Source organism: Schistocerca serialis, chromosome 1 (genome assembly GCF_023864345.2).
Source record: "Schistocerca serialis cubense isolate TAMUIC-IGC-003099 chromosome 1, iqSchSeri2.2, whole genome shotgun sequence".
In the NCBI taxonomy this organism is placed as follows: Eukaryota; Metazoa; Arthropoda; class Insecta; order Orthoptera; family Acrididae; genus Schistocerca; species Schistocerca serialis.
Genome location: NC_064638.1, coordinates 1071507878 through 1071520426, shown reverse-complemented (window position 1 = coordinate 1071520426; position 12549 = coordinate 1071507878). Strand labels below are relative to the sequence as shown.

At 40.9% G+C, this 12549-nt stretch overlaps 1 protein-coding gene across 1 annotated transcript in view; it reads left to right on the top strand.

The window, feature by feature from the left end:
- Positions 1–12549, top strand: part of LOC126415813 (mitogen-activated protein kinase kinase kinase 15) — a 166146-nt gene that overhangs the window by 118721 nt on the left and 34876 nt on the right. Inside the window, exon 20 of the mRNA XM_050083458.1 lies at positions 6109–6394. Within this exon, the coding sequence (XP_049939415.1) occupies positions 6109–6394 (286 nt within the window). The remainder of the gene's footprint in view (positions 1–6108; positions 6395–12549) is intronic.

Sequence of the window (12549 nt, the reverse complement as noted above, 5' to 3'; positions counted from 1 at the left end):
CCGTAGAACGCCAGTTTTCTTTCTCCTGATAACGACATCCTCTTGAGTAGTCCCCGCCCGGAGATCCGAATGGGGAACTATTTTACCTCCGGAATATTTTACCCAAGAGGACGCCATCATCATGTAATCATACAGTAAAGCTGCATGCCCTCGGGAAAAATTACGGCTGTAGTTTCCCCTTGCTTTCAGCCGTTCGCAGTACCAGCACAGCAAGGCCGTTTTGGTTATTGTTACAAGGCCAGATCAGTCAGTCATCCAGACTGTTGCCCTTGCAACTACTGAAAAGGCTGCTGCCCCTCTTCAGGAACCACACGTTTGTCTGGTCTCTCAACAGATACCCCTCCGTTGTGGTTGCACCTACGGTACAGCTATCTGTATCGCTGAGGCACGCAAGCCTCCCCACCAACGGCAAGGTCCATGGTTCAGTATGTACACTACTAGAATCATGCAGCCCATCAATCAAAAGAATTTCATTCCCTCAACAGTTTGAATGCTGAAGTACTTTTGAAACCCTTGTAACACCGAGATTCTGTGTTGACATCTCAGCATTTAAATATTCAAGTTATTCTTGTCACTTGCTCTTCACGTTTTTTCTTCATAGCTGAAACTAACTATTTATGAGTAATTGTATACCACCATCAGGCGTACCCTTTCCTGTTACACTCACAAATCGAGCAAGGAAAATTTACTTTCTATATGCTTCTGAATGAGCCCCGATTTTTCTTTCGTGTCTTTGTGATCCTTCCATGAGATGTTTATTGGTAGCTGTAGGATCATTCTGTAGTCTGTTAAAAATACCAGTTCTTTAAAATTTTGCAGTAGTATTTCATGAGAAAACGTCGTCTTCCATCCATTGCCTTCCATTTGAATCCACAGAGCATTTCCTACTGATAATAAATCTAGCAGTGCATTCTGAATTACTTCAATGTCTTCCTTAAATTGACCTGATGGAGATCCCAAATATTGAAACCGTAGTCAAGAATAGGTTTCACAAGTGTTTTGTACACAGTCTCCTTTAAAGGTGAGCTACACTTTCCTACAATTCTCCCAATAAACCAAAGTTGACCATTCAGTTTCCCCACAACCAACCTTATGTGCTTGTTGTTCATGTTGCTTTGCAACATTATGCCTAGATATTTAATCACAATGAAAATAATCAATTATTGACAATATACTGTAAAGGGATAAATAGATATAATGTAACTGGATAGATAATAGATAGATAGTCTTTCCTTCTCATTGTGCCTAGTAAGTGTTCTCTGACCTGGAGTTCTGGGTGTCTATTCTGAACTTTACCCCATTTCCTAAACCTCTCCAGTCCTTTTCCTTCACTCCTCTTCCTTCCCCCTCAACTCTTCTGCCAGAAGAAGCTTGTAAAAGTTAAACCTGTTTGTGTTTTCTTGCCGCTGCTTGGTGAGTGGATTTTTTATGTCTATTTACATTAGATATTTAATCAGCCTTGCTGTCTCAAACAGACCAGCATTACTGTGTTCAGACATTATACAATTTTTTTGTGTACTCATCTGTGTTAACCTATATTTTCCAACACTGAGAGCAAGCTGCCATGCATCACACCAAATACTGTAGAAAATCTATCCAAATAGTCTTGTATCCTTCTACAGTCACTCAAAGACAGCACTTTCCCGTACACTACAACTTCATTGTCAGAAAGTTACAGATATTTGCTTACCCTAGTTATCAGATTCTTTATGCGTGTAGAAAATGAGAGCGGTCCTTCTGTGCTACTTGAGTCCCCTTTTGTTTTCTTTAATAAGAGATACTTGTAACACAGTTTGTAGTTTTGACAGTATTTTTAATAATCTTATTCACCCAGGCCATTTATTTAGATTTTCATAACTATCTCTGATATCCATGTGTTTTAACACCTAAACGTATTACATCCATCTTCTGTTTGTCTCGTTTTTTATCTACCATTCTCAGCTCGCTCTCCCTGCAACAATTTGTATACTATATCCATGAAATTTTTTTCTATGCTGGCTAATCAATTACACTCATTTGCAAATGCTGCCCCTCCCATTCAGTGCAGTAGTTAGCACATTAGACTTGCATTTGGCCAGCCTGATATAGGTTTTCTGTGATTTCCATAAATAGCTTCAGGTAAATGCCGGTTCCTGGGAAAGGGCATGGCCAACTGCCTTCCCTGTCCTTCCCTAATGCAATGGGATCAATGGCCTCGCTGGTTGGTCTCCTCCCCCACATCAACCAACCTCTCCCCCTCCACACAAACGCGCGCGCGCGCGCGCGCACACACACACACACACACACACACACACACACACACACACACACACACACACACAAGGTGTGAGGCAAGAGGGAGTAGGGAAGTCTTGTAGGAGTTTTCTGTCTCCCAGACAGGAGAGGAGGAGATACAAGGTTCTCAGCGGAAGGGGTAAAATAAGGATTGATTATGGAAAAAGGCATAAAACTTGAGGATATGCAGTAGTTTCAGCTACTAAGTGGTAGAGTTAGAGATTCATGATCATCATTCATGTGGGTAGACAGCTGATCAGTTGTCTTTCCTATGTAGAATCCAGCAGAATGATTGCAGGATAGCTTGTTTATATCTTGGCTGTAATTTGTTTATGTCTTGGCTGCACTCTCATGGAGCCATGCAGTTGATTTGTTAGGAAACACCTATGATTGAAGTGCAGGATGACTGGGTGGATGGGACAGCTCTTGCAGATGGTTCATCCATAGAGCAATGATTCGTGTGGTTCAGGATTGTGGTTTAGACTGTTGTGGGGATGGACAAAAATATTATGTCAGCCTGTTGGGTGAATAAATACCACTTTGATGAGGATAAGCTTTTGAGTAGATATCCCACATTTAGACATGTGATGAGAGGTATTTGAAGTCCTGACAATGGATGTGATTTAGTTTTCAAAGTCCAAGTGATGGTGGTCATTGGCTGGTTTTCTTTAGTGATGGATTTGTTGGTGTCACAGGAAGGAATGACATGGGAAATCAGTTTTCAGGACTAATTGGGAACGATATTGTCTGTCCATAAAGGTACCTAAGAAATTGATACCCCTTGCCCTCAGGTGGCTGTTACAACTTTCTCAGCACCATCTGAGGAAGTTATGTAAGCTATTTACAACTTGCTGCTGCTTGTGAGTTCCACTTACCACCAGATAACCCATCACCCTCATTCAACCAGCCACAAACCTGCTTTCACTCCATACATCCTAAACTGATCCCTGTAGATACCTCAGTATTGCTAATAACTTCACTTGTCAAGAAACAGCTTTCATTTGCTAATTCTCATCAGTGGAAATATTTCTTTGCCATCCATGCCACTACTAGCTCAGACAACTCGCTGAAAATTGTCTTAACCATTTCTGACCTCTCCCTACCCATTATCGCCCCTGACCATCCTTTCCATACAGCCAGACTCTGTTAACCTACCATGTTCATAAACCAGTGACAACAGAATGAGGGTCTCCATCAACTTGCTGACACTTCTGCTTATAGACTTTGCCACTATAATCCCATCTGGGCATTCAGCAACTTCTTAAAACATATAGGACCATCTCAAAATATGTCGTATAGACCCTTCTCAAAATATGTCACTTGTTTCATAAAATTTCAGGTGTGCAGCCACATAAATTCAACTTCTTCTTCTAATATTGTGGCTGAATACCACCAGCCGTCTTCAGAGTGAGCCAAGGTGACTGACACTCCAGCACTTTCTCTGTCCTTTTAAACCCAAGGACTGAACCACTGCGCATGCGGCCACAGATACACAAGGTGCCAGAGATGTTGATCGGCAGCAAAGAGGTATGACATAAGCATGGAATAAATCTATGGCTGCGCAGTCAATCCACATTGTGATATCGATGTATCACTGCGAGCTCCACTGCCGTGACGTTTGTGATTTAATTACAGAAATTGCTAGATTCCATGATTTGTCCAAACTGAAGCCGCTATCTCTAATAATTTATGTAATTAAATAACAAAGACTATGCAGCTTGCAGTGATACATCAATATCTCCGTATGGATCTGCTACACAGCAATAGATTTATTCCATCCATACATATGCTTATGTCATACCTCTTTGCTGCTGATCAGCATCACTGACGCGTTGTGTATCTGTGGCCGCATGCTCAGTGGTTCGGTTCTCAAGTTTGAAAGGACGGAGCAGGTGCTGGAGTGTCAGTCATCTTGGCTCACTCTGAAGATGGCTAGATGGTATTCAGCTGAAATATTAGAAGAAGAAGTTGAATTTATGTGGATGCATGCCTGAAAATGGACAGTCTTTGTGCCGTGAAAATATGAAAATGCACATATGTCACTTGTATCCATTTCCCTCCTTATACTGGTAATCCAGTGTGCATCTATCTTTTACCTGCACCCTGAGTTCTACAAAGTTAAGTAGAGTCCCTGCTGATAGTTTCACTTTGGTAAGATATCTGCCTTTGGTGACAGGCATCTCCAACCAATTGTCCATAGTCTACTTTCCTACATTCAAATCACTAATCACTTCATTTCCCAATACCACCAGATACCGCTTGTCACTGTGGATATTATGTTCCCATAAACAAACATCCCTCACATCCATGCTCTTACTACAGTGAAATACCACCATGTTGTCCTTGATACTAAACTGACAACCTTCTCCCTAATCCTTTCGAGCAATCACATTCTGACACACAGCTGTTTCTCCTCCATAGGCCAAATCTAAAAACAAGTTTGTGCAAGTTATGGGTTCCAAAATGCCACCTGCCAATGCCATTCTGCATATGTGCAACATAGAGAAAAACCATGTCCTTATCAAATGGAATAACCACCAATTATACTTCGATGTAAGCAGCTATCATATGTTATATGTCAAAAAATCGCTCTTAGGCACCATTGGTACACTTGGGTGCTGCATATTTTTTGGGAAACTGGAATTGCACCAGATATGCTGATAACCTTTTCAGGACCCTTATAGAAGGATGTTGTCTTGTCCAGCTAGTCCTGAGTTAAATTTCCATCATGGGTCCCAAAATCTCTACCTCACAGATTGTTTCACTGCAGGCTACTCAAATATAAGATCAGCTACATATGCCTAACCACCACCTCCTACTGCAAACCAGTCACAGGCATTTCATGTCCAATCACATGTGGGGTTACTTGTGAAAACAGCCGCATCATTACCAGCTGCCCTGCAATTACTGTGTAACTTGAAAGGTCACTGCCAGGCTGTGGATAACTAAACTCATTGATTTGCTGAGCATGCTGCGTGCCACCACACAAATGACTTCAACAAGTGCTTCAATACCTGTGCTTTTTGGATACTTCCTTACAGCACCAGCTCCTCGGGACTACACAGTTTCTCCAGCACGTCGTCTCTTTCCCCCAAACCCCCTGGCCTAAACTGCCTTTTTTCTCTTATCATCAGCTGCTCCCTTCCCACTCACTTGCCCCAGTCTTACTTGTGAAAGTAGTGCGCGTGCGCGCACACACACACACACACACACACACACACACACACACACACACACACACACTCTCACTCACTCTCTCTCTCCCTCTCTCCCCTCCCTCCCCCCTCTTTTCCCCTCCAGCCCCCCTCTCTCTCCCCCTCCACCCCCCCTCTCTCTCTCCCTCCCCCCTTCTCCCCTGTGCTCTTTCCCCTCCCCCTCCCCCTGCCCCTGTCCCCTACCCCTTTCTCCTGCTTCACCCACAACCCTAATCCTATCCCATCCTGTGCAACCTCTCATAAGCAGTTTTACTCTGTAACCACATGTGTGTGTGGGTATGTACATGTTCACCTGTGGAATTTCATACTTTCATCTATTGTTGACATTGTTTTTAAAATGTTTAATATTCTCACACAATGAATGAGAAATTATAGACTGAAATTTTGATTCTACCAGAACAAAGAAATTGTAGTAGCAAAAACCAATTTACAGTAAGGACAAGTTCTATGTACAGATCTTTATTTATTTTTTTACTTATCCAAGCATATCATAGTAAGTTGGAACTCTTTGAAGTATAATGGAATTCTTGAAGTGTGCATTCTATTTTAGTGTGAAAACTATTCAGATTGCTGTAAAAGCCAGATGACTACAGTAATGATCTTTATTAATTGTTCACAGTCTCAGTACACCCACATATGAGACAGATCAAGAGAGTGGTGTAAATATGACACGACGAAGTTCATCAGGTGGCTTACTTTCCCCAGAAGTTGACATACCTACACCTAAAGGAGGTGGAGTTTTGGGATTGGGAGAGGCCTCAGAACAAGATGGATTTTATTTGTTGAAGAAAGATTCCCAGAGACGCATGACTCTGTCAAGAGTTATCAGCCAAGATGAGCAAAAGATCTGTGAGGTGTGGATGCAGAACATACAAAGGGAGCTGTTAGCAACAGTTCTTTCCACAGTAAGTTTATATTTAACTACAAACTGTAATTGAAATTAGATATTACAAAGTCATGTCTCATCTAATATGAACCTTCTGTTTGATTAAGGCTGTTGTTTAAGACTGAAATGTGAGCTCAGGTATCTTTCTTTGGGAGTAACATTACTAACAGAGTCACCTGAACACTCCTCATGGTCCATCTCAAATGCTTCAGTATATGGATACATTTCTTCTATTTCCCCAAACTCTCCTGCATAATCTACTGCAGTAATTCTCTTAATATAAGAATGTTGCTAGGATGACCTAGCCACATCTTGTAGGATTGCTTTCAGAATGAAACTTCATTCTGGAATAGTGTGTGTGCTGGTGTGAATATTCCAGGTGATGTAGAACTTTCTGCAGGTGTTTAGTTGCGTACTTTCGGAACATAGAGGAGAGATTCTCGCAGATTGAAAATCTGAAAATTACGCTACCAATATCTGTAGCTGATGTACAGTGAATAAGATTTATTTTTAAATGTGAGTTGGGTTGTGAGGCATACACAGACAGTTCAGTTATTAGAGTACCCATCCTCAAAGAGCACAGATCCATTCAGTCTATGTTCGGTACACAAATTTAGCCTGTTAGAAAGTTAAAAAGAAATTCACTTACATCCCATTCCAGACATCAGTATCACATACTTTCTATAGTGTCAAGATCAAATATTCAGTGCTGAGGATGAAGATATACAATACAAATAGAAAAAATTTAAAAGCGTCATTCAGTATGTCCTAGGGAAGTCTGTTCTGAGCAGGGTCTAAAGGGGTGGGAAAGATCCACCTTGTTAGAAAACTGCTACGTGAACAGAGAACGCTTCATCGCAGATTCAGGAAAAATAAAAACTTAGCAGAGAAATGAAAGCTGGGAGGAATGATAGAAGTGTTCAGTGACTTTGAAAGTAAGTTTTGTCAATCGATCTGACAATGTTTTCACTGTATATAAAATAGTAAGCAGATCAAAATCATTTGTTCAGTCACTTGGGGATCATACTCTCACCAGAACACAAGATGACAAAGAGAAGGTGAAAATATTGAATTCAGTCTTCCAAAGAACAGAAGACCATAATACACAGAAGATCATAACATGGTCCCTCCTTTCAATCACCGTAAGAACTTCGAAATGGTAAATATTGGTATAACCATTCACAGAATAGAAAAACAACTACAGTCAATTATTAGTGGCAAGACATCAGGATCAGATGAGATACCTATAAAATTCTACAGAGATTATGTGAAAGAACTTGCTCCCATACTAGCAGCTGTTTGTTGTAGGTTGCTGAGCAATAAAAGGTACCTAGCAACTGGAAAAAGTGCAGGTTATTCCCATTTTCAAGAGGAATCATAGGACAGATGCACATAATTATAGTTTTATATCGCTGACATTAATATTTTTCCCATAAAAATCAACATGGATTATGCAAACAGAGATCTTGCAAAACCCTTGCAAAAATCTTCAGAAGCAGTAGTGAAGGCTGCAGAGGCAGACAGACAGAAACTGGGACAAGTGCATCACTTCCAAAAGAGATTATTTTGAGAAGGACCATCAAAATTCCCATGATGAGTAAAGGTATGTTGGGGAAAAAAGGAAGAAAGAATTTATGGTTGTTCTTTGTTGAACATCCCTCGTATTTCAGAGCTTTCTACTTTAGGCTTCACTCAACCCTTGGTTCTGAGTGTAATTAGATCTTGATAGCTTTCCTGGACAGCAGTACATTCAGGAACTTTTTATGAATGAATGCTTCAGCAACTTACTGGTATTTTGACATTTGAAATGGCTTTCCTTTGTATGTGATCTGATTCCACTCACTGCGTATCGACTCATGAGTGTTCATCAAAGAACCTCAGACTAATGGCTAGTGTAAAAGAGCCTCATGTGCACTCCACAATTCTCTGCTACCCAAATAGCTTCTGCCTGTGAATAGCACAATCATTACTTATCAAGGGAAGTCCTACAATTATACACCCCATAATGCGGGTCGTGAAACCTCCAGCCAAGACCGTCACAGAATCGATGTAGCCTCTGGTTGAGACTCCCACTTGGTTCCAAACCAAAGGATTCCAATCAATTCTGGACATGATACTGCAGATTGTAAGCTCTGCTTGCAACCCATGGGGTTTGGCAACCTGCCAGTCACACCTATGAGCTGAGGATGACCTCAGAATCCAAAGATAGGTATAATTGGTGATTCCACGAGCCAAAACTTGTAACGATTGCACTCTGCACCCTCAGTAGCCAAAGATTGGGCCTCTTCCACATCTTGGATGAGGCCCTCCAGCAGACATACCCAAGAGCACATTGGACTTCTTTCCAGCCCTTGACACGCTTTTCCTAAGAGGCTCCAAAATGCACTCAACACTGGAGCTCCCGATAAAATCACAAGACAGACTGCCAGTGATTACATATTTTACTTTGAGTAGTATTCTTGGTGCACTCATTCAAAGCTGTTTTGCTCCCTATCTGTTGTCAAACTAACTGTTCTTTCGGATGTGCAGCAGCTAGTAGTGGCTGCCTTGATTTGTAAATGTCAGCTTTGCTCTGCTGAAGAACCTTAAGCATAATAACTCTTAGTTTTCTTGTTTTTGTTATGTTGCATCCACATTTCACACTGTAGTAGCACAGTGGTTCTTGTTGGTCATAAAAATGAAGTAATGGTGATATAGTCATATTCTCTGGAAAGTCAGTGTGAAACATCATGCACATTGGCTTGTTTTGAGGTTGGAGAGCAGGAGGAGTACTGAAAAGGTTGTAAGACGTAAAGGTAGAAAAAGGCTGCACAGAAAGGAGGAGCAGATGTTATGTATCAGATAGAGAGAAGAAATTATATAAGAAAAATAGAATATTAGGGAAGATTGGTAGTACAAATGAATTTCGATAGCTGGCCAGGAGCTGTGAAAATTTTAAAAGTTGAATCCAAATATAAACAGATATTTGCTTCAGCAATTCAAGATGGGCTTTGTAGATGTTTGTTTTATTTTTAATATTGAGCATTTGCTTACTTGTTTTTGTGTAATAATAGTTGCAGACCTGCAAAAATGTGCTATTCTGCATTTGCGGAACTCGCAAAAAGCATCCTTCTTTGGAAGATATATCTGTGAGTTGAGGCAGGCAAGCAGTTGGAGTAGTGCAGACCCTCAAGAGATATACTTTAGTCTTGTTCAACAACAGTTAATGTTTAGATATCTAAGTTGAGTGAAATATATATTCTATCAAACAATGGTAAACTGTCTTGATTTTTTTAATTCTTCAAAAATCACAAGAGGAGAAGGTATACTTGGAAAGGGTTTGGAGATATGGAAAGATTCCAGCTGGCTTACATTGTGGTCAGACAGAGATTCTGAAATTAGATATTTGTGAAAAGAAGTGGGCTAGTGGAGTACTGATGAATAATGAGATATGTTTGAAGTTCTTTGAGACTGCAGATACTATGGTAGTGAATACCACGGCAGGCAGCTCAGTTGTACAGGAATGGATGTTTATAAGAAGAACAACATGAACCACGGATCTTGGCGTTGGTGGGGAGGCTTGCGTGCCTCAATGATACAGATAGCCGTACCGTAGGTGCAACCACAACGGAGGGGTATCTGTTGAGAGACCAGACAAACGTGTGGTTCCTGAAGAGGGGCAGCAGCCTTTTCAGTAGTTGCAGGGGCAACAGTCTGGATGATTGACTGATCTGGCCTTGTAACATTAACCAAAATAGCCTTCCTGTTCTGGTACTGCAAACGGCTGAAAGCAAGGGGAAACTACAGCCGTAATTTTTCCCGAGGGCATGCAGCTTTACTGTATGATTAAATGATGATGGCATCCTCTTGGGTAAAATATTCCGGAGGTAAAATAGTTCCCCATTCGAATCTCCGGGCGGGGACTACTCAGGAGGACGTCGTTATCAGGAGAAAGAAAACTGGCGTTCTACAGGTCGGAGCGTGGAGTGTCAGATCCCTTAATTGAGCAGGTAGGTTAGAAAATTTAAAAAGGGAAATGGATATGTTAAAGTTAGATATAGTGGGAATTAGTGAAGCTCGGTGGCAGGAGGAACAAGACATTTGATCAGGTGAATACAGGGTTATAAATACAATATCAAATAGGGGTAATGCAGAGTAGGTTTGATAATGAATAAAAAACTAGGAGTATGGGTAAGCTACTACAAACAGCATAGTGAACGCATTATTGTGGCCAAGATAGACACGAAGCCCACGCCTAATACAGTAGTACAAGTTTATATGCCAACTAGCTCTGCAGATGACGAAGAAATTGATGAAATGTATGATGAGATAAAAGAAATTATTCAGGTAGTGAAGGGAGACGAAAATTTAATAGTCATGGGTGACAGGAATTCAAGCGTAGGAAAAGGGAGAGAAGGAAACATAATAGGTGAATATGGATTGAGGCTAAGAAATGGAAGAGGAAGCCGCCTGGTAGAATTTTGTGCAGAGCATAACTTAATCATAACTAACACTTGGTTTAACGATCATGAAAGAAGGTTGTATACATGGAAAAACCCTGGAGATACTAAAAGGTATCAGATAGATTATATAATGGTAAGCCAGAGATTTAGGAACCAGGTTTTAAATTGTAAGACATTTCCAGGGGCAGATGTGGACTCTGACCACAATCTATTGGTTATGAACTGTAGATTAAAACTGAAGAAACTGCAAAAAGGTGGGAATTTAAGGAGATGGGACCTGGATAAACTGACTAAACCAGAGGTTGTACAGAGTTTCAGGGAGAGCATAAGGGAACAATTGACGGGAATGGGGGAAAGAAATGCAGTAGAAGAAGAATGGGTCACTTTGAGGGATGAAATAGTGAAGGCAGCAGAGGATCAAATAGGTAAAAAGACGAGGGCTAGTAGAAACCCTTGGGTAACAGAAGAAATATTGAATTTAATTGATGAAAGGAGAAAATATAAAAATGCAGTAAATGAAGCAGGCAAAAGGGAATAAAAACATCTCAAAAATGATATCGACAGGAAGTGCAAAATGGCTAAGCAGGGATGGCTAGAGGACAAATGTAAGGATGTAGAGGCTTATCTCACTAGGGGTAGGATAGATACTGCATACCGAAAAATTAAAGAGACATTTGGAGAAAGGAGAACCACTTGCATGACTATCAAGAGCTCAGATGGAAACCCAGTTCTAAGCAAAGAAGGGAAAGCAGAAAGGTGGAAGGAGTATAGAGGGTTTATACAAGGGCGATGTACTTGAGGACAATATTATGGAAATGGAAGAGGATGTAGATGAAGACGAAATGGGAGATAAGATACTGCGTGAAGAATTTGACAGAGCACTGAAAGACCTGAGTCGAAACAAGGCCCCCGGAGTAGACAACATTCCATTAGAACTACTGACAGCCTTGGGAGAGCCAGTCCTGACAAAACTCTACCATCTGGTGAGCAAGATGTATGAGACAGGCGAAATACCCTCAGACTTCAAGAAGAATATAATAATTCCAATCCCAAAGAAAGCAGGTGTTGACAGATGTGAAAAATACTGAAATATCAGTTTAATAAATCACAGCTGCAAAATACTGACACGAATTCTTTACAGACGAATGGAAAAACTGATAGAAGCTGACCTCGGGGAAGACGGGGAAGATCAGTTTGGATTCCGCAGAAATGTTGGAACAGGTGAGGCAATACTGACGTTACGACTTAGGAAAGGCAAATCTACACTTCTAGCATTTGTAGACTTAGAGAAAGCTTTTGACAATGTTGACTGGAATACTCTCTTTCAAATTCTAAAGGTGGCAGGGGTAAAATACAGGGAGCGGAAGGCTATTTACATTTTGTACAAAAACCAAATGGCAGTTATAAGAGTCGAGGGGCATGAAAGGGAAGCAGTGGTTGGGAAGGGAGTGAGACAGGGCTGTAGCCTGTCCCCGATGTTATACAATCTGTATATTGAGCAAGCAGTAAAGGAAACTAAAGAAAAATTCGGAGTAGGTATTAAAGTCCATGGAGAAGAAATAAAAACGTTGAGGTTCGCCGATGACATTGTAATTCTGTCAGAGACAGCAAAGGACTTGGAAGAGCAGTTGAATGGAATGGACAGTGTCTTGAAAGGAGGATATAAGATGAACATCAACAAAAGCAAAACAAGGATAATGGAATGTAGTCGAATTAAGTCGGGTGATGCTGA